Source organism: Phocoena sinus, chromosome 4, assembly GCF_008692025.1.
Source record: "Phocoena sinus isolate mPhoSin1 chromosome 4, mPhoSin1.pri, whole genome shotgun sequence".
Lineage (NCBI taxonomy): Eukaryota > Metazoa > Chordata > Mammalia > Artiodactyla > Phocoenidae > Phocoena > Phocoena sinus.
The window spans coordinates 144,488,717-144,515,840 of NC_045766.1; the positions used below are offsets into that span (position 1 = coordinate 144,488,717).

General features: G+C 50.5%; 1 protein-coding gene across 4 annotated transcripts in view; it reads right to left on the bottom strand.

The window, feature by feature from the left end:
* UBE2G2 (ubiquitin conjugating enzyme E2 G2) overlaps positions 1-26,694 on the bottom strand; it is a 30,523-nt gene extending 3,829 nt beyond the window's left edge. Inside the window, exons 1-4 of one of the 4 annotated variants that reach the window (XM_032630625.1) lie at positions 26,585-26,691; positions 11,982-12,017; positions 11,843-11,888; positions 2,315-2,433 (exon numbers count right to left, since the gene is read on the bottom strand). In XM_032630625.1, the coding sequence (XP_032486516.1) occupies positions 2,315-2,433; positions 11,843-11,888; positions 11,982-12,017; positions 26,585-26,627 (244 nt within the window). In that variant the 5' untranslated portion in view covers positions 26,628-26,691. Of the gene's footprint in view, positions 1-2,314; positions 2,434-11,842; positions 11,889-11,981; positions 12,018-26,584 lie in introns of all 4 variants that reach the window. The other 3 variants (XM_032630624.1, XM_032630623.1, XM_032630626.1) reach the window with 3 other exon arrangements.
* Positions 26,695-27,124: the final 430 nt, after the last annotated feature.

Consider the following 27,124-nt stretch of genomic DNA (forward strand, 5'->3'; position numbering starts at 1 on the left):
ACCACCTGTCTTCTCTGGACATCAGCTGTGCCTGAATCTAAATGCATCTCCCATCAACAGCATCACTAACGAGACCCTCAAGATCTGATTCAAGAAAAATAAATTTTCAATTCAAAGTCTGGGGTTGATCCTGTCAAGAAGGTCAAAAGCACCTGTTATCCTTCTTTTACACATACTTGGGGAAATTCTCAGATGGTTTAGTATATGCTCAGATATCCAGGAATCACCTGTAAAACTGTAAGGCTATAAGTTATAATAATAAGAACACCAGACAATTTTAAATAAATTTATTTAATTCACCCTCACTCATGAACTCAGCATTTCGTGACCATTTAGAAATGTGAGTCGTTATAAACAGCCTTTCTTTTACACCTGGTCCCTCGTTTTCCCCATGCATCCCTTGTTCTAGTGGTTTCTATGCTTTGAAACTGTACCGCAAACTCTCACTGAAGGGTTAGGAAACCACGTGCGATCTGTCTCAGGCACCAGGATGGCCATCTGAAGTCCACCCACATGGGACCAGGGCGCCCAGAATGCTTTGAACAGTTCTCTCTGCCACGGACGGAGAGGAGGTGTTGCAGAGTTTTCAACTTCAGTGTCACTTCCTCAAGGTGACAGCACCATGCGATGACACCGCTGACCCCAGAAACATCAAAAAGCAGCTGTGTCCCTGCCACCCCCCCGCCACCACACCACAGCAGCGTCATTTCCTAACCCTCCCGAGTCCCCGCCCAGTCACAGCGCTTCAGCGCCAACAACTCCCGCTGGTGCCAGGCTGGCGGTCTCCCCTCCAGGCCACGGCAGCGGCCCAGCACGCGCTCCGCTCCACCTCCAGCCTGCACCACAGTCACCCTTCAAAGGCCATGCTGGTCATGCCGCCCCTCGTGCTCACTCCCAGCCCCTCAGCGGGTCTCCAATGCTCCTCGGATAAACATCAAAATCCTTAATGTTGACCAAAAGGCCTGAACTGGTTTGGCCCCTCCCCCTCCCCCTCCCTCCTCACACTGGGCCTCTGCACCTGCTAGACCCCCTCCCTGCCCCAAACAGACCCCTGGGTAACTCCTACAGCTCCTCCTGCAGGTGGTGGGTTCAACCACCACCCCTGCAGGGCCCTCCCTGGCCTCCCATGCGGTTTCACATCTCTCTGTATGATTCCTTCATCAGCGTCCATCGCTGCCCTCAGACTGGGAGCTCCTGACCATCCAGCCCCCAACCTCTGACGGTCTGCTCACTACCCCATCCCAGCAACTCTCAGTGAATCTGCTGGATTATTTTTTTAAGTATTTATGGACCGACCAATTTTTATGACATCAGCAGACCTACTGAATAGCTCTTCTCAAAAATAATTTTTACAAAATAAAAGTAACACATACCCACCTACACTAAGGCCAAATTTAAAAACTATTTGCATTGATTACCTGAACATCAAAAATAATATTATCAGGGGCTTCCCTGGTGGCGCAGTGGTTGAGAGTCCGCCTGCCGATGCAGGGGACACGGGTTCGTGCCCCGGTCCGGGAAGATTCCACATGCCGTGGAGCGGCTGGGCCCGTGAGCCATAGCCGCTGAGCCTGTGCGTCCGGAGCCTGTGCTCCACAACGGGAGAGGCCACGGCAGTGAGAGGCCCGCGTACCGCAAAAAAATAAATAAATAAAATAATATTATCAGGCTATTCTTAGTACACACATAATTCAATCAGTTTATTGGCCTCATTTGTCTTTAAACCACATCACAGGTATCGTTCTAAAGAATGTATTTATCTTCAATATAATCTTATTATTTATTTATTTATTTTTGGCTGCGTTGGGTCTTTGTTGCTGCATGCGGGCTTTCTCCAGTTGCTGCGAGCGGGGGCTACTCTTCGTTGCGGTGTGCGGGATTCTCATTGCGGTGGCTTCTCTTGTTGCCGAGCACGGGCTCTAGGCGCTCGAGCTTCAGTAGTTGTGGCACGTGGGCTCAGTAGTTGTGGCACACGGGCTTAGCTGCTCCGCGGCATGTGGGATCTTCCTGGACCAGGGCTCCAACCCGTGTCCCCTGCATTGGCAGGCGGATTCCTAACCACTGCGCCACCAGGGAAGCCCTTATCATTTATTTTTTAATTACCCACAATCCTCTTCATAGTTGTATTTTATGGTTAATCACCTTGAACTTGTTGACTTCCTCAATCAACTCTTCTGACCATAATGAATTTTTAAACTTTGTATTATGGAAAATTCCAAACACAGAGCAAAACAGCAGTATACCATGCATGCCCACATGCACACAATCTCTAGGCCTCTCCTGGAACCATCGAAAGTACTTCAAAAGCACTTACTGTTGGGATGAAACATCTCACAGGTAAATCTCATCTTTGGAGGACTTAATGGGTAATCAAGTGGGAAACTCAGGATGGCAGGAAAAACCCCAAACTCAAAACAGGTGTCTTCTGGGCCCCTAAAAGATACAAAATACAGAGACAGAACTTCAAGGCAGATTCTTCTCAATGTCTACCACGCTTTAGAGACGAGCTAAGGAAATATCTACGGCTTTACACACGTGCATGAAAAGATTATCTAAATATTATGATAACAATGAACTGGTATTTTTTTTTTTTTTTTTTTTGGGGCACGCGGGCCTGTCACTGTTGTGCCCCTCTCGCTGCGGAGCACAGGCTCCGGACGCGCAGGCTCAGCGGCCATGGCTCACGGGCCCAGCCGCTCCGCGGCATGTGGGATCTTCCCGGAACTGGGGCACGAACGCGTGTCCCCTGCATCGGCAGGCGGACGCTCAACCACTGCGCCACCGGGGAAGCCCTGAACTGGTATTTTTTTTACGGTTGGAAAGTAACGTGTCATCGTTCCGTTCCAGTCAGGTTTAAATCACGAAGACCGGCTCACAGGCATTTGCACATCAATAAGGCTGAGAGCGGGGCAGCAGGGATTCTGCCTTTCTATGTGGTACAATTACATTTTAGGATAAAGATAGAAACCCTGGTACATGTTAGAGCAGGACTCTATTGCACTAATGAACGAGGGGTGAAGAGCTGTCACTTTTAACTTTTAAATGTGCCTGAGAAGTGGTTTCGTAACCTTCGAGAAACATACAGAGCACGTACGGAGCACTGATGGCGCTCGCACGCACGCGCGGCCGCCGCAGGCCCTGACCTGCAGGCCTGGGCTCGCGCCACCTCCTGGGACCACGCGGTCACCTGAGTCCTCACCGTCACCAGGCACGTGCCTGCCTGCCTGAGTTCGCGTCCTCCTGGTGTGGAAAATGGCAGAAACGGGCCAAAGTCCTGTCAACTTTTAAAGCTCTATATGTATAAATCAACACTATCTTGACCAACAGACAAGACGTGAAGGCCAGCCGGAGAGGGAGAGGGAGAGGGAGAGCAGCTCGCACGTTAACAGAGAGAGGAACGCCTCCTCCCCTTACAAACGTCCTTTATAAAACATGCACGACAGCAGTTTAAAATCTAAGACCATCTCTCCTCTGTACACTTTTATCAGGAGGCAGAGCTGCCGAATGACAGCTACACACAGCGACACCAGACGAGCACTCTGCGGGCCGGTCAGTGCAACAACGAAGAGGAATCCCGTCCTCCTCCTGGGCACGGAGAGGGCAAGGCCCCAAGCGCGTAACACACGGGCCCCGATGACCAGCACAGGGGCCGAGACCCCGCGCTACAGCAGCAGCTCAAGTAGACAAAAAATTCTCAAAGAAACTGTGCAGGCGGCTTCACTTCCACCTGGTGACAACGCCTAGGGGTTTCGACGGCACCAGTGCAGTGGAGGCCAGGACTGCATCATGGGGTGGGGAGGGGCTGGTAAAATGGCCAAAACAAGAACAAGGCAGCAAGTGTTCGGCCGAGCCACATTTTTTTCAACTGAAGACACATCTGGATTCTGAAAACTGTGTCCTCGCTACTTCTGGGGAAACCAAGAGTGGAAAGCTACTACTCTCGTGGAGGGATGAGCGTCCCCGGACAGTGGCGCCCAGAGCCCCGGCAGGAAGCAGGGACAGGACGGCCACACGGAGAGGCGAGCTCGGGGGCCGGGGCTCCCCGACAACCGCCCTCCAAGCCCTCCCCTCTGGAGGGGGTCAGCGCCGACGGCACGGGAGAGCCTGCGCCCCCCCGTCCCTCTTCCAGCCTACAACTCACAGTAGAGGATAAACACCACTGCGCTGGCCCTCACACGGCCTCCCGAGGGAAGGTGCCAGGAAGCAGCGCTGTCACCTCAGCGAGGGTCACCTGACTCAGGCCAGGTCCCGGACCGGGTGGCTCAGCCTGCTAACCCAGGAGCCTGCAAATCGGGGCTGCGGCCGCACCAGGAATGCTCGCAGTGCCTCGGTATTCTTGGCACCTCCAAGTTAGAACAGAAAAGAATGTCTGGGTAGTTAAGTGTTTTTGGACTGAGCCAAGTGGTATTTTCTCAAGACTTTGATATTTGCTCAGGTCTTTGTTTCTCATAATAGAGCTTTCTTTAAAAAAAAAACAAAACAAAAAACCCCACTAGGTCGTCCACAGCTTCAGAAGCAAGATCAAACATTTCCTAAAGTGCTCCCACATCTGAAATATCAAAGCCATTTTCAAACGCTCTGGTTTGCGACTGGTTTGAAACAGGGGCCTCTTTCTCTTCCAGAATGCCCAGTGCCTTGGCCCAGCACACAGGTGCGCCCACGTGCACGGGGGCCTGCCCGCTGACTTCATGGAAAATGCTATCGAGTAGATTCCTGGAGCAAGACGGGAGATATAATTCGTGTTATTTTTGGACAAGCTTTCCAGTCATACTCAGGACAGCCTCACTCCGCTTTCACCAAAGAAGGCCTCACCTCAAAATCAAATTTATCTGAGGCAAATACAAACTCTTCAAAGCCTGCAAGTTACTTTCTATCTTAATTGATTAAAGTAACGGCCTAAATTATTTCAGAGCTCTGAGGTAAGTGTTTTATTTATTTTCTGAGACTAGTATTAAGAGTAAAGCAGAACGCCCTTGCTCTCCTCTGTAAAGGCAATACTGCACTCTGACTTCCCGGCTTTAGGGGAACGAGAGGCCAGGGAACCAGCAGTGGGAGAGTTGCACCCACGGTCTAAGCCCAACCAGGGCCCAGCAACGCTCGCTCCTCCCAAAGGACAGCGCTGGCTCAACACCGGCAGCCACAAGCCATCACGGCGGTCGGTCACCTGCAGAGCCAATAAAAACTGGAGACACGCTTGGTTAGTCTCTCAGCATTAACCTCGAGTGAAGCACCGCGCTTTGCCTTGCATCTCTAAAACTGTACAGAGATGACAAAAGAAGCCCACGGCCTGCATACTGAAGGCGGCAGGGAGGCCAGAGTGCTGCACCGTGGAAGCTGGGTGTGTCTGGGCGTCAGTGAGCCATCTGCCCGCCAGGCATGTTCCAGGACCGCAGCCTGCACGTCACTCCAGCTGTGGCAGGTGTGGAAGAAGCTGTTTTTGCGCTGTTCTTTTTCAAGTTTGTCATAGCACACAGACAAAATTCTCAAACATACATACGAGGCTTGAAATAATGGAGACCGTAAACCCATCCACTAGCGCACACTTGAACTGGATTACCAAGGGACAATTATTCTCCAAAGCCATGACCACCTGAAGTATAAAAAAGAAGGGCACACTGCTTCACAAACACCCTCCAGTCCAGGTGAGGGTGCCACTGCCCTCTCTCTCTTGCTGCAGAACCCACACGGAGCACCCGGCGGTGGCGTGAGGGGGCCTGGCGTCAGAGCAGGGGCGCCACGTCCTTCCTGCACCCCTGGCTCCGCAGCTCGGCTGCAGCTTCTTGCCAAAGCCCCCACCTCCCCAGTGGAGGTGGGCTGCAAGCACAGCCCCCAGGCCAGGGGCTCTAGAAGCCACGACTCCAGCTCCGGGGTGCCCTGCTGTGCCTCTAAGCCCCCAAGTCACTGAAGGAGCGCCTGCTGCGTGAGGGTCACCCCGCCAGCAGCGAGGCTGCACAGAAACTGACCGGAAGTTCCCACTCACAGGACCTTCACACCTGCAGGAAAGCCAGGAAGGGCTGCAGGGAGCTGTCGTCCTGGAGACAGTGCCCTCGCTGCCTGTCTCCTTGGGAGCCTGGTGGTCTCAGCCGGACTATGTGTCTACACCCATCTGGCACCAGCCCTGACTCAGCACCGAGTCTCTGGGGATGGACCCAAGAGCCGCTTTCCTCTTTTGTTGTGTGCAAAGCACCCTAGCGATCCTGATGTAGAGAACCAGCGCTGGTTAAACCGTGAGGGAGGAAAAGGACAGGGCCTTCCATCTCAGGAAAGCACGGTGGTAACAAATACAGGCTTCCTTCCATGTAATTATTTTCATGATTAAATCCGTCTGAAATGAGCCTACGGTCATCCCCTAATTTTTGCTTGCAACAGAAATTTCTGAAAACTTTAACTCAAATATATTTGAACTATATTTAAAGTTCACTAAATAAGTTCATCAATTACAAGAACTTCATAGCGAATTCTGACATGGACTTCTGCAACATAAACTTTGACTCTAACTAGAAAAAATATGTATGTTAGAAAATACTCAAATACATAAGTAAATAAAGTAAAAAGCAAATGCCTCCTTGCCGCCTTCCTGAACCAGCTCTGAGGCAGCCACTACGGAGTCTGGTCACCCTCCCAGGCTTCCCCTCCAACTGCATCCACTCACATACCTTCATCTGCAAAAACTGGATCGTTTTTTACTAAAAATGTACCGTGGCATCGCTGAGGGATTTTTAAAGGCCTGAATGAGTGGAGACACTCCATGCGCATGGATTGAGTAAGTGGAGAGACTCCATGCGCATGGATTGAATAAGTGGAGACACTCCGTGCGCATGGACTGGAGCACGCAAGGTTATCAGGCTGTCAACATGCCTCAAGCTGACCTAGAGGCTCAACACAATCCCTGTCAAATCCCGGCTGGTTTCTTCACAGAAAATGACAAGCTGATCCCCGGATTCCAATGGAGACCAAGGGACCCAGAATAGGTAAGGCATCTTGAAAGAGGAGAACAAAACACCTCCCAATTTCAAAGCTTACTATCGAGCTGCAATGACGGAGTGTGTGGTGCTCATGGAGGGTCAAGCACAGGTCAACGGAACAGGATTCAGAGTCCAAAATGAACCCTCACACTTAGGGAACTGATTCTGACAAAGGTCCAAGGCGATTCAATGTAGGAAGGATTTTCTTTTCAACAAATGGTGCAAGACAACTGGACAGCCACATGCCAAAAAATGAACCTGGCTCTTACCTAATGCTATACTCCAAAATTATCCAAAATGGGCCAAAAACCTAAATTTAAGAGCTATAAATACAAAACTTCTAGAAGAAAACACAGGAGAAAATCTTTTCAACCTTGGGTTATATGACACCAAAAGCATAATCTATACAAGGAAAAACTGCTGAACTGCATTTCATTGGAAATGAAAACCTTTGCGTTTCAGAAGACCCCGTTAAGAAAATGAAAAGGAGGGACTTCCCTAGCGGTCCAGTGGTTAAGACTCCACGCTCCCAATGCAGAGGGCATGGGTCTGATCCCTGGTCAGGGAACTAAGATCCCACATTCCGCACAGCTCGGCCTAAAACATAAAAAAGAAAAGGAAAAGGAAAGCTACAGACTGGGAGAAAATATCTGAAAATCATACTGATACATCTGATAAAGGACTTTGTATCCAAAATATATAAAGAACTCTTAGGACCAAATAAGAAGACAACCCAATTAAAAAATGGGCAAAAGTTCTGAAGTTCACCAAAAAAGATAGGTGAATGGCTCATAAGGCCATGAAAAGATGCTCAACAGCATCGGTTATTAGGGCAACGCAGCGCAAACCCACAATGAGACCCACCTCACACCCAGCAGGACAGCTGGCATCAGACACCACCAAGAGGGTGAGGAAGTGGAGAGCCGAGAACTCAGCACTGCGGGTGGGAGTGTAAAACGGTGACACTACACGCCAGGAGGCCCACTCCCGCGCGTCCAGCCGAGGATGCGCACAGACTTAGGCCCCGTGCTCGCAGCCGCACCGTCACAACAGCCGAAGAGGGAAGCCGCCAAATGCCCGTCGATGGGCGAGCGGGTCCATTCACGGTGGACACAGCTCAGTGGCGACGGGAAGGGGCCACTCCCCCGGGCTGCCCAGCGAAAGGAGCCAGACACCGAAGATGCCGCATCGTGTGAGCCCACCTGCACCAGAAGTCCAGAACAGGCAAATCAACAGAGTCGGAGAGCAGATGAGAGGTGCCCGCGGCGGAGGGGGAGCGGGGACTCAGTGCACAGGGGTGTGAGTACGTGTTTGGAAATGCTCTAAAAGTGAAGTGTGATGACCGCAAAACTCTATAAGTTTAGTTTACTAAAAATCATTGACTTGTGCACTTAATACAGGTGCACAAGTATTAACAAGAAGTTAACTGCGTGTTAACTTCTATCTCAATAAAGCTATTGAATGCACCCGGCCACACCAGGGTCTCTGGGCCTCAGCACCACTGCCACCTCGGGCGTCCTGGGCACGGCGGGGCGCTCAGCGCTCTCCCACCCGGGGCCAGTAGAGATCTCCCCCTGCTACCCGGTGTGACAGCCACAATGTCTCCAGACACTGCCCGAAGTCCCTGGGGGCGAGGCCACACCTCGTGACAACACTGGTCTAGACCCGTCGCTCAGCGTCTGCGTGAACTGCGTGAACCATGGCAGTGCTGCCGGCATCCTGCTGATTGGATGTCCGTAACTTACACTGAACAACGATGTTTCCACTTTCTTTTATGACTGCAGTGAATGCTGTAATACACTTCCTTACGCAGAGGTTTTCCTAACAGAATGTCTGATGAAGACATTCCCAGGGTGGGAACCGCTGGGTCAGAGAACATACAGTGCAAATTATGAACATCTATTGTAATATCTCAGGTTTATCTGAGCAGGCACAATCCTGACAGGAGCCAGGCTTCTGTAAAGAAGAAAGCCTGGTGTAGAGGGCGGGGCCGTGACCGTGGCCTGGGCACCCAGCGTGAGCCAAGCACAGCCTAGGAGGAGCCGCAGCCGGGGGAATCCTCCCCGCCGCAGGTGTGAACCAGCTGGGACCCAAGTGCGCCAGCAGAGATGCGGGGATGGCGTCAGCCAAGGGCCCCCAACCGTTGGGGGAGGGAAGGGCCTTCTCATCTCACCGCAGCCTCGGGACCCTGATCTGGAGACGGGACAGCGGCTCGGCCACAGACCAGGCAGGGAGGTCACCATGCGGCTGCTTGAAGAAACCTGGGGCAGGACAGAAACGGGGCAGCAAGACGCCGAGGGCTTCACGCCTCTTCCAGCCACGGAGGATAAACCGCCGTCCTGCACGGCAGGGCTCCTCCTGTCCTGCAGAAGCTCGCGTGGACCCTCCACAGCTGCCACGCCGCAGCCAAGGGCCAACGAGGTTGCACTGGCCAGAGACCCTGGAGCTGGAAGAGGTGGAAGTGAAGCCACTGGTCTAAAAGGGTGTCGAGGCTCTGTACTGATCCAAATGAGCGAAGGTCAGAGAGGCAGAGTGACTGCCCAAGACCATAAAGCCAGGCCAGCCACACACAGCTCAGGGGCCCGCAGCCGTCAGTGTCACTGACCGGAAGCCCCAGCCCTCTCCCACTGGGTCACAGGTCAAACCCTGCCCTAAGCTCGGCCGGGAGTCACTAGAGTTCTGTCTCCTTTTAATCAGAGAACGGGCCGTGTTGATTTTATTCCTGTTGGTTAATTTGTTGTGTTCCCCATCCTAGTCCCTTAATCTTGTTCTTTCAGGGTGGAGATTTGGGGTCACCTAGGACATGCCTGTATCCTAGACGAGGGCCCCAATATAACAGGCACTCAGCATTTGTTGCCTGGACGTCTGAAAAGATGTTCTCTGCATTGCATAGCTGAGGCTCCGCGGGTAAGCACTACTGCAACAGCAGCAGACTCCCAGAAACGGAGGCGAGCGTGGCTTTCAGAAGCACTGGGGTACGGAAGAAACTCTGGAAACAATCGAAGGATAAAATGAGAGAAGAGAAAACCTATCGCTAAGGAGTGAAACTCAGCCAGCTGCCTGCCAGAAGAGTGGAGCGAGGCAAATCAAGAGGAGGACAGTTAATTCCTTAATAGATGTCGTAAGTACCTTTGTAAACGGCCTCGTTTGGGAAAGGATCTGGAACAGGACCAAACCCACAAACTCACCACATCCTGAGGCAGGGGAATTCCATACTAATGCAAAAGCCTTCTTCAAACATAAAAATGTTCTACCTAAAAATACTTCTAATTACTTTTTAAGGTAAGTTTTCAAAATACTGGCTTAACTTTACGTTATTTATCTATAATTAGTAATATTTATCCTAACAGATTCTTAACAATAAACCCTTAAAAAAAAAACCGTACTGGAAGGCTCAAGTGTCCCTGGAAGGGCTTCTCAGTAGTCTCCTGTGGGTGCGCACCAGCCACACCTTCCAAGGACGGAAAAACCATCAGGGGCCCGCTGACCTGTGTACTCACAAAGGCCTTCCAATCATCCGTGCACCCCAGCCAGGACAGCTGCCCTGGGGCGTACTGTTTCCCTAAAGATAAAAAGCTATAGCTGACCCGAGTGCGCAATGCCCTGTTACATCGAACGAAGGACACCGCTGACCAGGAGGCCCACCACGCAATCTGCAAGTGCTTTAGGGGGTGAAAGACACACCACCATATTAGATACAAACACAGACTGTGAAGTCATCATCATGCCAGAAACATTTAAACACAGAAAAGAAATGAGTATCACAGGCCCAGGGAATTAGGGTATAACAAATGCTCAGGAAACGTTAGGTGCGCTGTACTTTCTCTGGATAGTGTTTATTAATGAAAAAACCTCATTTTCACACGAATTTTCATGTATTAACCTGAGCTCCACAGACAACACTGAGCAGCAATTCGTTTTCAGACTAAATGGGATACAGGCACAGGGCAAATGCAGAAAGTCTGACGAGGCTGACACTACATACCCCTCGCACATCTTCCAGGCCCACCCCACTAGAGCACGCCTCAGCCCAAGGAACCCCACCTGAAAACTGTCTAGCTAATTTCTCATTTTACTAACGAGACTACTGAAATGGATTATAAATTTCAACTTCCTAAAGTCTACCTAACCACATTTTGTTAAAAGTAGTCTAAGAATGGCCAAGAATTGTACATCTAAGGTAGAAAGATGAGAAAAAAAGGGGCCTGGGTCATAGGGCCAAAGAATACTCTGGAATCAGGGGTCCACTTGGCTCTTTCCAAGCAACACCACTGTAAGTGGAATGTGAAACCCCGTCAGGATCTCGCTAGAATGAGGTCAGGAACCACACTGCTCACCTCAGACCTAAGCCAGATCTCTAAGTCAGGGACAAGGCAAGGCCAGACCAGGTACACAGAGAAGGAGCAGCAGCAGAGGAGCTGGAGAACTGGGAGGGGAGGGGGAGCGGGAGGGGGAGGGGAAGAATCCAGGCACACAGGTGGGCAGGGCCCAGGCTGCACCAGTAGGCCTGCGGCGTCACCCGCACCCTGAGGACCCCTCCGCACCGTCAGAGCCCCAGGCTCACAGGGACTCCTCGAAGCCAAAGCCCATTCCGTTTGAGGCTAACCCAACACACAAACTTCATTATTTTGAAACTCTACAAATATAAACACTTACAACTAAACCTTTTACTGGTTCTAAGGAAGCACTTTCATTTCTTTTGGAAGAACGTACGTGTTTTCTGCTTTCAGATCGGCAGACACAGAAAAGCTCAATGAAAGAGGCGCGCTTGGCCTTTTTTCCCCATTGACGCTTCTGATCACTCAGTGCAGGATGTGATTCATGGCTCTAATTTCCAACAAAGGCTTAAAACCAAACAACACATATGATTAACTTACATGATCAATGCCTCCCATTCAAAAAAATTCTCTTCATTCATGGGGCCTGCAGGAAAAGAAGAAATTTCACAACTTTACTTTGAAGGAAACTTTGGCGATCAGGAGTAAATGATAAGAGGCGAACTTCACACTGCCTTACCTGCCACAATTCCTTCCGGAGGATTCAGTGTTAATTCTATAAGGTTAAAAAGTAAAACCATTATGAAAAAGAATGAATATTATGTTGCATTTTAACAAAAAACATTAAAACGTATACAAGGCTATAAAGTATATGGCATACATATTAGCAGATGAAAATTAAAATTCTGCTTGTCCCCCGTGAACAACTTGCTGCAGTTACATTTCTGGTCAAGACTGTGTCAACAGTTCTTTACACCAGCAAAAAGCAGAATTTTAGAACTGTCAACACTTTCAACTTACAATGAAGAAACAAACAAAAGGTGTTGTTAACTCTCTTTCCAAAATACTCCTGCGGGTTATTTTGATTAAAGCTCACACATCAAACACGGTGTGTTGTTTCCTCACTGAAGGGATGTCCTGTCATTCTGAGAGGGGGCACAAAGCTTTCTGAAGGCCACAAAGCAGAGCTGTGGGGCCGCGCCGAGGTTTCAGAAGCCTGGTATTATCAAGTCCATCAGCACCGTATAGGCTGGCTGTCGACCTCCGACACCATGCTACAAAATCCACGAGCCACCTCACGTGCGAGGTCCCCCAGAGCAGCAGACCGAGAGCAGGAACAGAAGAAACCATCGGCAGCAGCGTTCCTCAGCATTTAAGGCTAATAGTTGTTCTAAGGCTCTGCCAACCCGGAAGCTGTCCTTTGCACTCCTGGCCTCCTCGCTTTGTATGATACACGGGAGGCTACAGAATGAAACCACACCCGCGGGCAAATCTGGCCAATCTGGCAAGGAGAACACCGGGAGATGGAGGAGGATTCGGCAAGAAGGACGGCCACGGGAGCAAGGGGTCAGGTGGCAAGGGCACCCCCTCTGGGCCGAGTGCAGGGCCGGGACATGACTAAAACAGTGAGAAACACACAGAAGATCAACAAAAGCAAAAGCTAGTTCTCTGAAGAGACACAAAACTAACAATTCCCTGCCAAGTAAACATAAAGCGTAAACACCGGAAAGGAAAAAATAATCATTATTCACAGATGCTCCGCTTACCTACATAAAGTCCAAAGGAGTCAGAAGATACGTTATAATAAAAAGTGAGTTTGCCAAAGTTGCTGAACACAAGGTCAACACATACAACTGAACTGTGCTTCTATAGATCAGCGATTTAGAAAAGTCTCAAAAGACACTAATTACAATGGGAAACATGCAGAAATTCGCTTCTCAAAGCTGTGCAACCTCTGTAACAGAATAGAAATCATTAACAAAAAATTTTAAGAGACCTTAATAAATGGAGATTATATCACGTTCATAGACTAAAAATTCAACATTATCAAGTTATCAATCCTCCTCAAACTGAACCTACGGATCGAGCGCAACCTCAGCCAAAACCCCACCAGGTTTTCTCGTCTGACGGACTAGGTGAACACACGCGAACATGTGAACAAGCAGAAGAGCCGAGGCGTTCTGTAAAAGGGTAACTGAGAACCAGCCGTGGGCTAGCAGAACTCATCACAAAGCTGCAGTAAGGAGGCAGCAGACACTGGCACAAAGCTCAACAGACGACGGAACAGAAGTGAGCACGCCCAGCGCACGCCGTGCAAAGAGAGGTCCTCCATCTGCTAGGAAGGTCGGTGAAAGAAAAGAACAGAGGTGAAAAGAGAAAAAAACCCTTTTCCCTATCTCAAACCACACACAAAAATCAAAGTATGTAAGGAAAAGGGGAGAAGGAACGTGAGAACTAGTAGAAAGTACACACATGGGCTCTGCGCCAGCTCCCAGCAAAGCTCCTAAGTCCCTCGTGAATCCCCAAGCGACAAGAGCACAGGGGCGTCCCCCACCCTAGGTGGCCGCCGGCCCCAGGACTGCCCGAGCCATGGTTAGGAGGCTGCAGGCCCACCTCCCATTCTCCAGGGTGAGAGGGGCTGGAGATGGAGTTACTGGTGAGTCAGGCCCACGTGAGGAGGCCTCCACACAATCCCACTAGCATAAGGTCAGGGAGCTTCGGGGTCGGTGAGCACGCGGAGGGGCTGGCAGGGAGAGGCACCCAGAGAGCGGGAACCTGGGCTCCTCGCCACCCCTGCCCTCGGCTTCTCCTCCAGCCGGCCGTTCCCGAGTTCTACCCTTCTACAATACACTGGAAACCACGCAAGTAAAATGCTTCTCTGGGTTCTGTGAGCTGCTCTGGCGGGTTAACCAACCCCGAGGAGGGGGTCTTGGAAACCTCCAGTTTATAGCCGATCAGTCAGAAGCACGGGCGATACCCTGGATTTGCAGCGGGCGGGGGAGGGGGAGCAGTCTCGCGGGACTGGGCCCTCAGGCTGTGGGATCTGACACACTAACTCCAGGTAGGTAGTGTCAGAACTGAGTGCAATCGTAGGACGCCCAGCTGGGGTCACAGAAGTGCCGAGCGTGGGAAAACCCCCACGCGTCTGTCGTCAGAAGTGCTGTGAGCGTGGCAGTTGAAGGAGCGTAAAGGAGAAATGCAGGACAAGCGAAGTTTTCTAAACAGGGCAAGAGAATGCGACAGACCCATCACCGAAGAGGGCATGGAGGCAAACGAGCACACGAGAAGATGCTCAACACGGTGAGTCAGAGGGAGACGAAATTAAGACCACTAACAGACACTGCTACACAGTCCTATCGGTGAGAGTATCTTCACTTGGAACAGAAGAGCCAAAATTTAAAAGACTTGCTAATACCAGCGCTGGTAAGTTCGGCAGCTGGGTCTCTCACGCTTCACCAGCGGGAATGCAAAATGCTCTGGCTGCCCCTGGCAAACAGCTTAAACATGTACTCCCCCTGAGACCCCGCACCTCGACTACTGACTGCCTACCCGAGAGAAATGAAAACTTCTTTTCTTGACTGCTTTGTGCACACACAGGAGCCCTGTCTTAGTGGTCAGTGAGCCCCTTCACGGCACCTAGCAGAGCATCTGGCACGAAGTGGGTGTGCAGGAAATACTTGATTGACTACGCTGTTTATAGAAGAGGTTTACACTGTACTTTCATTTGCTTGCTTTGGTGCTGTAAATCTGTAATCTTTTCTTATTCTTGATTCTCAGGGATTAAAGACTGTGGACAAGGCCAAGTACCTCCACCTCCTTCCCCTTCCCCAACAGAAATGTATATTATTTCTCTTAACACAAAGTGTATACGTTCAGTTAATAAAAATGATATAAGTAATAGGTTTATCATCAGAATGGTACTACTGCATTAAGGGTCCTGAGATCGCTTGCATTCCTCTCTGGGATCTGACCCCCAGCTGCACCAGACCCAGTGTTCAACACCTGCTGCTAAGGTAGATCCTGACACACTGCTCCTACAGCGGAGCCAGCGAGCACGAAGCCCAAAGAAATCCTGAAGCCTTGATACCAGCTGCACGGCTGCAACCAGACATAACAGACAGCGCGTGCTGAACTCTGTAGGCGGCTAAGGACCAGGAGAGTCAGGGATGCAGCTGCGCATCTAACTTGAACCACAGGGAGAACGCGTGCTACTGAGTTGGAAAACGCCACCAGAGAAAACATGTTTCAGAGGGAAGAAAACGGTCTAGTTCTGAAAACATCAAGTTAAAGATGCTGGTAAGTCATCTAAGTGCAGACGGTCAAAGAGGAAACTGGACGTGAGACTAGAGCCCTAAACAGTAGTCCAGGCTGGACACATAAATCAGGGGTCCTGAAACAGGATGGTACCAGAAAATAGGAATGGAATACAAACAAATAAACTTAAAACTTACGTCCCCACAGACTCGTATGTGAGTGTTCCCAGCAACTTTACTCACAATAGCCTCACAGGGCAAGCAACCCAAATATCCATCCACCGGTAACTGAACGAGGGGTGATCCATCCACACCAGGAACACTAGGCAGCAACAGACAGGAGCAAACCACCAGCACACGTGACAACAAGGGTGACTCTCAAAGCACTGGGCTGGGAGAAAGAACCTGACACAGAGGCTACACACTGCGTCTATTTACACCAAATTCTAAAAGAAGCAAGTTATAGTAATAGAAAGTAAATCCAACATTGCCAGACCCCAGGGGCCAGTTACAAGGGAACTTTCCAGGGCAATGGAAACAGTCTGCCACGATTGTGTTGACGACTATACACAACATACACGTGTCAAAGCTCAAAGAATGGTATTCTTGGGACTTCCCTGGTGGCGCAGTGGTTAAGAATCCACCTGCCGACGCGGGGGACACAGGCTTGAGCCCTGGTCCGGGAAGAGCCCATGCCGTGGAGCAACTAAGCCCGTGCACCACAACTACTGAGCCTGTGCTCTAGAGCCCGCGAGCCACAACTACTGAGCCCATGTGCCACAACTACTGAAGCCCGCGCGCCTACAGCCCGTGCTCCGCAATAAGAGAAGCCACCGCAATAAGAAGCCCACGCACTGCAAGGAAGAGTAGCCCCTGCTCGCCGCAACTAGAGAAAGCCCGGGCGCAGCAACAAAGACCCAACGCAGCCAAAAATAAACTAATTGAAAAAAAATGGTATATTTGAAATTGACACATTTTATAGTGTGTAAATTTTATCTCAATAAAACTGACCACCCCAAATTAATATTTTTTATGAAATATAAAACAATAAGTCTCCTAGAGAATAATGCAGAAGAATCTCTTCATGCTCTTAGTGTAAAGACTTCTTAAACAGAACTAACTGTAAAGTTAATAAACAAAAAGCACAAACCATAAAGGAAAAGACTGATAAAATTAACAGCACTAAAATCAAGAACTTCTGGGAATTCCCTGGCAGCCTCAGGGGAGGGAGGGAGGGAGGGAGGCAGGCAGGGGTTCCATCCCTTGTCCGAAATCCGCAAGCCAAGCAGCACAGCCAAAAAAAAAAAAAAAAAAAAAAAAAGAAACAAACAGAAAGTCTGACCTCAAAAGATATTTTTGTTTTTAACATTCAAAAAAGACAAGGCAAGGCCACCCCCCGCCCAGGGCACAGTCGCAGAGCCTTGCTGGAGAGACGGGAGCGGATCGGCACTCCTGGACCTGGGCCTCCTGCAGCCTGACGTCCCCCTTGAGTCCTGAGAGCCAAGGCCCGGCCACCACCTCCTCCTGACACTCGAACGCACAGTTCTTTTAACCCAGCTGACCCCCTGCTCTACCCCTGCCTGAGTCACTGGCACTGACCGCCAGGCCAGCTCCCTCCACTCCAGCCAGGGGCTGCCAAGCCCCAGAGCCACCTCTCCTACCTGCAGAGCCCACCCCGAGGAAGCACCACGGACGTCCAGGCCTGCACTCCCTCCTGCCCACCCACCCTTGCTGCCTTTGCCCCCGAGGAGACCCTTCTCGGAGGACCCTTGTCAGGAAGGCGTGCTTCTCCCCTACTGCCCACTTCATACGGTTTAAAGCTTGTTCTTATTTTAAATAATACCAAAATAGCTTCATTATCCTAAAAAAACAAACACAAAAAACAAAATAAAATCCACCTCTAAGAGAATGAAAAGTTTAGCCCCGGAGAGGAAGAAGACATCTGTAACAGATATAGCCAACAAAGAGCTACTATCTGAACTTCGAAAGAATGCCTTACAAATCAATACAAATATATAAACAACCCAAAAGAAAATCAAGCACAAGCAAGCCCTGAACAGGCACTTCACACACACACACACACACACACACACACACACACACACACACACACGACATCTAAGTGGCCAATAAACCTAAGACAAGGTGTTCAACCTCGTTAATTGGGGGGAAACGCAAACCAAGCCCACAGAGTACTACCCCAACCAGAAGCACCCAGTGGCCACAGCTGAGAGGGCTGACCCTATGAAGTGTCCACGAAGAAAAGGAGCCACAGAAATAGAATGCCGGAAGGACTGTGAACTGGTACTCTCATAGGTCATAGGAGGTTGCTCTCACCTCCTATGACCTAGAAATTCCTCCCCAGAGTGCAAACTCACAGATATATGTGCACATGTGCACCAAGAGACATGTCAAAGAATTTTTTTTTTTTTTTTTACTGATGTCATGATGTCGTGACTTAGAAGACTAGCTTCAGAATCTAGGTAGCAACCAATATGCAGAGCAACTTAAAACAAATTACAACAATCCCCGTATGTGTCAACTTCTGGAAAAACATGGGGAAATAGCAGGTGAAATGTCACTGGATGTGATTAAGGAGTTTTATATTGTAACATGTGGCAACTCTCCCAAAACGGACAGAGAATGGGCTCTGACCAAGGATAGTAGCTTAAGCAAGAGTAAGGAGGAGAATTCGCCACTGCTAGCCTCTGCTGTTAAGAGAGTAGGTCTTAAGAGTTGAAGAGTCTTAAGACTCTTCACTGCTGAAGAGTCTCGATGAATCTAAATCTTGTAAGACAAAGGACAATCTAAGTATTTCTCCATTGTCATGAAAATATTGTTCTGACTGGTGGTTTAAAAGTTGGTCATGTGTCTCTGTTTTGCTATATAATGTTTTTTTGTTTTGTTTTGTTTGTATTTGTTTATTTATTTTTGGCTGTGCTGGGCAGCGAGCGGGGCTACTCTTTGTTGTAGTGCGTGGGCTTCTCATTGCGGTGGCCTCGCCCGTTGCAGAGCACGGGCTCTAGGCACGCGGGCTCAGTAGCTGTGGCGCTCGGGCTTAGTTGCCCCGCAGCAAGTGGGATCTTCTGGACCAGGGCTCGAACCCATGTCCCCTGCATTGGCAGGCGGATTCTTAACCACTGCGCCACCGGGGAAGCCCCTATATAATGTTATAGTTACAATTCTAATCACAGAATCATTCAATTCCAGGTGGTATTTTTCTCTTTACGCTTGCTTCATGGTGATATCTGAAGCTCTGAGGAGCTAGACAAGCCACAGGGCAATGGCTTGAGCACCCACACTTGGCCAATATGACCAGAAGCAGCCAACCACTAATCACATATCAACTAACAAATATCAATTACGCTTCCTCTCTGCAAAGCTATTCCAGGCAGTGGAGGTGTCGTGGTGAATGAGACAGACGAAGTCCTGCCTCCAGTGAGCTTCAGTTCTAGTGGCGGAAGACAGGCAGTGAACACGGAGACACATAAACACAGAGTGTTTCAGATACTGATGACGCAGTGAAGCACACAGTGAAGTGACAGCAAGATGTGGCCAGGTGGTCAGGAAAGGCCTGCTGGGCAGGTGGTACTGAAGGTGGGCTCTTTTTTTTAGCTGAGGTATAACTGACACGGAACATTATATTAATTTCCGGTGCACAACAAAGCGATTCCAGAATTGCATCTGTTGTGAAATGACCAGCACAATGCGTCTAGCTGACGTCCACCACCACAGATCTCGTGCTGAGAACTCTTAAGACCTACTCTCTTAACAACTGTCAAACACACAACACAGAGTTATTTACTACAGTCCCATGGTGTACACGGCATCCCCAGCACTTCTCATCTTCTGTAAGAGAAAGCCCTGCGCCAGATTAGGGCGGATGAATTGCAAAGTGCTAAAGAGGGGCGGAGGACAGAATGTCGGTGGGAAAGGGAGCGGGGCACCTGGAGCCTCGAGGAGGAGCTTACACCAAGAAGAGCTGGCCTTATTTCTCCTTTGCAGAGATCCCCTGGGAACTCCCCTCCACGGCACCCTCCTTTCAGGGTCACAACTGCCACCTCCAGCAGCCTGCCCACCTGCATCCTTGGTCAACAGCGGCATCTACCGGTCAGCAAAGAATTACAGCAACCGAGTTCTCCAGACGGAGGGACTGTTTCTGGATTACATTGTTTCCTTATTTTGTTTTTTGTTTTTAAAACACACACCCACAACCATATAGTTTCACGTTTAATGATAAAAACAACTTCAAAAAGAGAAACAAAATCTTAACAATATCAGAGAAATTTCCAATGACCATTCTTTGCCACTGATTCCTTGAGAATGTTAATTGGTTAATAAAAACACTGCTTTAAATAAATAGTGGCTTTAAAAATAGACATCATGCAAAATAAAACATAAATATAAACTTTGACCAGTAGCCCTACTTCTCAGAATCCATCCCTCGGCAAGAAAAGACACATGCGTAAAGTTATTCATTTCAGGACTTTCTGTAATAGCAAAAAACAAACTGGAAACAACCCAAATGTCTATCAATAGGGGACCAGTCAAATTATGATACGTCTACTGATGGGACACTTTGCGGCTGTAAAAGGGAATGTTGAACACCTCTGTGTCCTAGTACAGAATGAACTCCAGGACATAATAAATGACAAAAAGTGCAGAAGAGTGTACAACTAGGGTCTTTCAAAAAGAAGTAATTAAATGAGGTCATCGGGGTGGGCCCTAATCCAGTCTAACAGATGTCCTTATAAGAAGGAGATTAGGGCACAGACATGGACAGAGGGACAGACGCTGTGAGGACACACAGAGCGGGTGGCTGTCTACACGCCCAGGAGAGAGGCTTCAGGAGGGACCAGCCCTGCTGCAACTGGATCTCTGACTGCAAGGAAATAATTTCTGTGGTTTAAGCTCCTTAGCCTGTGGTACTTTGTTACAGCAGCCCAAGCAAACCGATACAGTGCCCAAACAACTGGACGGCCATCTGCAAATCATCTGCAAATAAACCTTGACCTTTATCTCATACCACATACAAAACTTTACTTGACGTGGATCACAGACTGAAACGTAAGAGCTGAGAGTATAAAGAAATCATAGGAGAAAAAACCTTAGTGATCTTATGTTAGGCAACACAGAAAGCAAGAAATGTTTTAAAAGTCAATCAATTGGATGTCACTGAAAATTTTCAAACCTTTGCTCTTTTAAAGGCAACGTTATGAAAATTACAAGGCAAACCACAGGAGCTGTCGTTCAAGGGACAGAGCCTTTCCGTCCAGCCTAGTGAAGGAGCTGCAGAGCCCTGCCACACAGCCACATGCACACAGCTCATAACACTGCACGGTACACTTCCGATGGCAACGGGACAACAGTATGTGCTTCTTACCACAGTTTTCTAAAAGGCAAGCTACAGTCTAAGTGAAAATATTTACAAAATATCCAACAAAACATCCCTACCTCATTACATAAAGAACTCTTACAGCTTAATAAGGAAAGAATAAACTCGATTAAAAACTGAGGAAAAGGGCTCCCCTGGTGGCACAGTGGTTGAGAGTCCGCCTGCCGATGCAGGGGACACGGGTTCGTGCCCCGGTCCGGGAAGATCCCACATGCGGCGGAGCGGCTGGGCCCGTGAGCCATGGCCACTGAGCCTGCGCGTCCGGAGCCTGTGCTCCGCAACGGGAGAGGCCGCAACAGTGAGAGGCCCGCGTACTGCAAAAAAAAAAAAAAAACCAAAATAACAAAAAAACTGAGGAAAAGATTCAAGACACATTATCAGAAAAGATATATGGATAGCATATAAAAACATAAACTAAAACCACAATGACATGTCACTACACACCCAACAGAAATGACTAAAAACTTTAAAACTGACTATACCAAGTGTCAGCAAGGAAGTGGAACTCTTGACACACTGCTGGTGGGGATGTAAAATGGTACAACCACTTGGGAAAAGAGTCTGGCTACTTCTTAAAAATTAAACACACAGCTCACATATGACCCAGGAATTTACTCAAAAGAAACAAACGCTCATGTCCACGGAAAGAAAGGTTCAACACTAACCCTAACCCAAACGTTCACAGCACGTTTCTTTGTAACAGCCAAGAACTGGAAACAATCCAGAGGTCCACCAACAGGTGAATGCAGCAGCAAGCTGTGGTCCCGAAGGGCCTACTGACCCAAGCACCACCCTGGATGAACTGCAACATGATTAGGCCGAGCGAAGGACCTCTGCCAAAGAAAGGCCAAAACAACTACAGGAGTGACCAAAGGCGGACCAGTCACTGCCTGGGACCTGGGGGCGCAGGAGAGAGAAGGCCAAGCCAGATTACAAAGAGGCAGGAGACTGGGGGGCGGTGGTCACTCAGCATGCTGACTGTGGCGATGGCTTCACAGGTGTGTGCACGCACGTCCAAACTCATCAAATGTACGCTTAGACACATCGGCTTACTGTATGTCAATTATACCTCAGTAAAACTGTTTTTAAAAAGGTGGCTAGAAAAAAAGACACCACAAAGTTGAAAAGACAAAGCACAAACTGGGATAAAATACTTGTAACATAAAACCAACAAAGGGGGCTTCCCTGGTGGCGCAGTGGTTGGGGGTCCGCCTGCCGGTGCAGGGGACGCGGGTTCGTGCCCCGGTCTGGGAGGATCCCACGTGCCGCGGAGCGGCTGGGCCCGTGAGCCATGGCCGCTGAGCCTGCGCGTCCGGAGCCTGTCCTCCGCAACGGGAGAGGCCACAGCGGTGAGAGGCCCGCGTAACGCATAAAAAAAAAAAAAAAAAAAAAAAACCAACAAAGGATTAGGAATATAAAAAGGGATGGGGAATTTATAAAGGACTCCTACAAATCAGTAAGAAAGAGAAACCACACTACGGAAATCTGGGAAAAGATACGGACATCTCACAAAGGGAAAACATGACAGGATGCTCACCTTCATTCATTAGTCATGATCTACAAACTAAAAGCACAAGGAACCACATCACACCCACCGGGTGGGAGGAAACAGACCCCGCACAACACCAAGGTGTCGGTGAATACCCACAGCGACGCACGCGGAACATGCACACAGGGAAGCGTCACCCATAAGGCCGACCCGTGAGCGCTCCAGGGCTGCGCCACACTGCACGGGCACCAGAAATGTCCACAGCAACCAATCTGTACGATAAGCAAAGGCTGGAAATAACCTACGTGCCCAGCAGTAAAGCACAAATTGTGGCTTATTCATAAAACGAAATACTATGCAGCAGTGAAAATAAACACCGCTATATGTTTCAACGTAAATGAATCGCAGAAGGAGTGCGGAGCAAAGATTCAATCTGCAGAATACATACTGTGCAATCCTATTTCCACTAAGTACAAACACAGGCAAAAGTAAATAAAACGTTGTGTAGGAGGATATTAAGTGACAGAACGATAAAGAAAATGAAAAGAACAAGTCACACAAAATTCGGTGGTGGTAACTCCTGGTGGGGGTGGGAAGCAGCACAAAGCAGACTGCTCAGTTCCTGTTAACGTCCTACTTCTTAAGCTGGTGTCACAGGTACAGGTGTTCATTTCACTATTTCACCTGAAAGTACACCTTTTATATCCTTTACGTACGTAACATACTTCACAATAAAGGACGCTTTAAAAAACTAAAACGGGTTAATGACTGGGAAGGATGACAGTAATGGGAAGGGCAGGCTGGCGTCTCCAGGGGGGCAGGGCAAGGAAGGGCCCACACCCCAAGAGGAGTGCACTGCTGCAGCACCAGGTGGGGCTGGGGAGACGCACCGGGGCGCAGGCGTCAGTGAGGTCAGAGGCGAGAGAAGGGCCGGAGCACACAGCATGAGAAGTCCCTGCAAGGGCTTCTGGACAGAGCGACCGATCTGACTTTGCTGTGCTGAGGACAGAGCCCAGCGGGGCAAGAGAGAAGCAGACCGCCGTCAGGACCGGGCTGCAGTTACGCAGGCCGGAGGGGAGCGGCCTGAGCCAGCACTGCACTCCGGACAAATGAATGAAGTCTGAAGGCAGGTCAACAGGTTTCACCTGGATACAGAAGAAAGTGAGTCCTCAAAAGACCAATCTAAGGTTTTGAGCCCAAACAGCCGGGAGGATAAGGCCGCCACTGAGACAGGTAAGGCTGTGGGACAACAACAGTGCAGGAGCACAGCGGCTCGGCGCCACACGTGTAAGTTCGGGGTTCCTACTAGACACCGTACCGGGTTGAACAGTGTCCCCCAGAACCCGTGAAAGTAACCTTATTTGGAAACGGGGGCTGTGCAGATGGAATCAAGTTAAAACGAGATCACGCTGGATTAGGATGAGGCTAAACCAGTGACTGGTGTTTTTATAAGAGGGAAGACGACCACGGGAAGACAGGGGCAGAGACGGGAGTTCTGCTACCACTAGCCAAGGAGCACCGTGGGCTGCCAGCAACGCCCAGAAGCTGGCACAGGCAAGGAAGGATCCTTCCTAGAGCCTCTGCAGGGAGCTTGGCCCTGCCGACACCTTGATTCGGGACTTCCGGCCTCCAGAGCTGTGAGAGGATACACTTCTGTTGTGTTAAGCCCCTAGCTCGTGCTACTCTGTTACGGGAGCCCTGGCAAACTAATACCTAAGTCCATCTCTGGTACTCCTAGGAAAGGCTAGACGATGCACGAAGATGAAACATGGAGAAAAGATATCGGTTTACGACACCTTGTTCCTTTTCCCATCTTTCTTTTTTTCTGGTTATGAGAACCTGAGCAAATCATTTTGTCTGGTATCAATTTCCTATAAACTTTTTAAATCAGCGGCCTGAATGGAATCGTATCCAAGGTCCTACCACTTCTGAGTTCCTGCAGCTCTGTGACTATTCCAAATACAAGACAGGGGCCTGAACCCCACCCAAATCTACCTAAACCCATTCCGTACAGAAGCTGCTTCTGTGAAGCCTACCTTTCTACTGGATGTGCCACCTTAAAATGTGGTAGGAGGGCAAACCAGATGCTCAGACACAAAAGACAAGAATCACTAAGTGGGATTTTATCACGGTCCTAAGATACCGCATCAACAACCCCCGTCCCCAGCAACACACTGGAGTCATCTTCTACGGCTGACGTGACGATGACCACGAACTCAGTGGCTGAAAACAACACCCACTGATGATCTCGCGGTTTCTGTGTGTCAGCGCCTGGGCCCCGCACAGGCCACTTGGTCCTCTGCCGAGAGCCTCACAAGGCTGCCACCCCAAGTTCATTCAGAGGGCTGGCAGAACCCTGCTCCCTGCGGCAGCAGGACCGAGGCTCCAGGGCCCTCACCGCTGTCAGCCGGGGCCATTCGCAGATTCTAGAAGCCACGGTGGTCCTCAGCTCCTGGCCCAGCCACGGCAGGGGGTCCTCCTCCTGCTCTGGGTCTCCTGCCTCCCCTCTCCCGTCTCCTCTCCCATCTGGGGGCCTCACGTGACAATGGGGTTCCACCTCCATAACCCAGGACACTCTCCCCATCTTAATGTCAGCTCGTTAGTTACCTGTAAACAACATCTCCAGAGTCCCTTCACACAGTGCCCAGGTCAGTGTCTGACTGAGTAACCGGGGGACGGGAGTCTTAGGGAGACACCTGTAGAGCTCTGTCTGCGACGCACTCCAAAATGTCGTATATTTACACATAAAAACACACACGATACACTTCTGCGATACAGCTTTGGAAGTCAACTGCTATTTACGTTTTATTACTACAAATTGACAACATGGTTGAGATACTGGATGGGACTTTTTGTAAGCACAGAAAAGGGAAAATATTAGGAAATACAAGCTCAACAGTGCAAAGACTGGGCTGAAGCAGCCACCTAAATTCCCCATGCAGGGGTTTAACAGAGTCCTTCTCTACAGAAATGAGAAAACAGTACCTGCTGGCAGTCTAGAAACAGGGCCAAATAAACGAAAACAGATGCAGCGACACAGACCAGGATGGCAGGAAATGGCACGTGTTCCCAGACATCTGACCCCCAGCCAGGTTTCCCATGAAGAGACAGAGGCAACGGCCCCCATCTCCAACCCTCTGTTCAGGGGGAACCATCTGTTCCCCCACTCTGCCCCCCCAAAGTCTCCTCTAAACATACATTCTTACTTTACAGAACACTAGATGGTTATCTAGTGTTATCTAACCATTTATTTTAACGAGCCTGCATTTGCAACTCTGTGGTTTGCTCTAGCCAAACACTGACTCCCCCTGCGCAGGGCCGCCAAGATGGTTTAGGAAACTCAGCTGCGTGCGTGTTTACCAGTTAGCTTTACGACATTCGTTATTTTAGTTTACGTTCAAGTTTCTTCGGAAAGTGTCCTCAGTGTAATGACAACAGGAACAGCTCACGCCGCGGACAGCCAGCTGTCAGGTACCTGGCTAAGCACCACCTTCACAGACGGGGAAAGGCAGAGGGCGACGTCCGAGGTCAAGGTCCACAACTAACAAGCAGAGGCAGGTGTGAACCCCCAGCAGGCTCCCTCCCACCTTGCGCCCAGCAAACACAACGGCATCCATCCCCGGCTTCTCACAGCGACTCCTCCAAGGGAGCCTCCGCTGTAAAAGGGAGAACACGCTTCTCGCTTCTCCCTTTGCTTTCCCCAAACCATCGGAAAATTCTGCGGGCTAAGAAAGCACGGAGGAGGCTCTTGCAACGCTACCCGGGAGGAATGGCAGGTGGCATTGTCCAAAAACCCTGTTCCCTCGTTAAAGAGAAAACCCACATCTGGCCTTTCGCCTCCGCCTCATGAGTACGCGATTACCCTCCTAGGACGCTTCCCGCAACTTCTCACTAGGCCGGTGAGCTGTCCCTCCGCCCGGCCCGCCGGCGTCCGCGAGGCTGGGTCGGGGAGCCCTCCGGTTACTGGCAGAGCCGGAGCCCAGGGTCCCCAGACCAGCGCCGCGCCGGCTTCTCCCCGCCCGGGGTCGCGGGCGGCCGCCGGCGACCGCACGAAACGCGCCCCGACGGCGCACAAGCGGGCCGGGCTCGGCGGCGGACCGAGTCCACGCCCCGCACCCAGACGTCGGGGCGGCAGCCAGAAGCGTGCGGGCGGGGGCGCGGGGCCCGGCGGGGGGCCGAGGGGCGGCGCGCGGCCCTAAACTCACGTTTGTACTCGGCCATCAGCCTCTTGAGCGCCGTCCCCGCCATCTTCCGGGAAACAGCTGCGCCGTCGGCCTCGCCTCCGCAGCGCTCCTCCCTCCCGCCCGACGCCAAGGCCGCTTCCGGGTCGCCGCGGGGGCACAGGAGCCCTTCCGGGACGCGAGGCGCGTGCGCGGGGCGGGGCGCGGTGGGCGGGGCGGGCGCGGGGCGGGGCCCTAAGCCGCTTTGTGGGATCAACGCCGCTTCCAGGGATCCGGATTCCGGTAGGGAACTCTGCAGAAGATCCCGGAGCAGCGAGCGCCCGCAGGGTGTGTGTGAACCGCCTGTTCCGTCCTCGTGGCCTCAGGGCGGCCCCGACGGCGGGGACGGGGATGGAGGATCGTGGACAGAGGATGGAGACGGCGGGGAGGGCGGACGAGGGGGGCGGTGGGCAGGGCTGGCCACTCGCGGGCCGGATGAGCAGATGTCGTTCAGACTATTTGCTGAAGGTACACCGTGGACGGTGTCGGGGCTCCCTCGCTGTCACCCGTGCAGTTCAGAGGAGC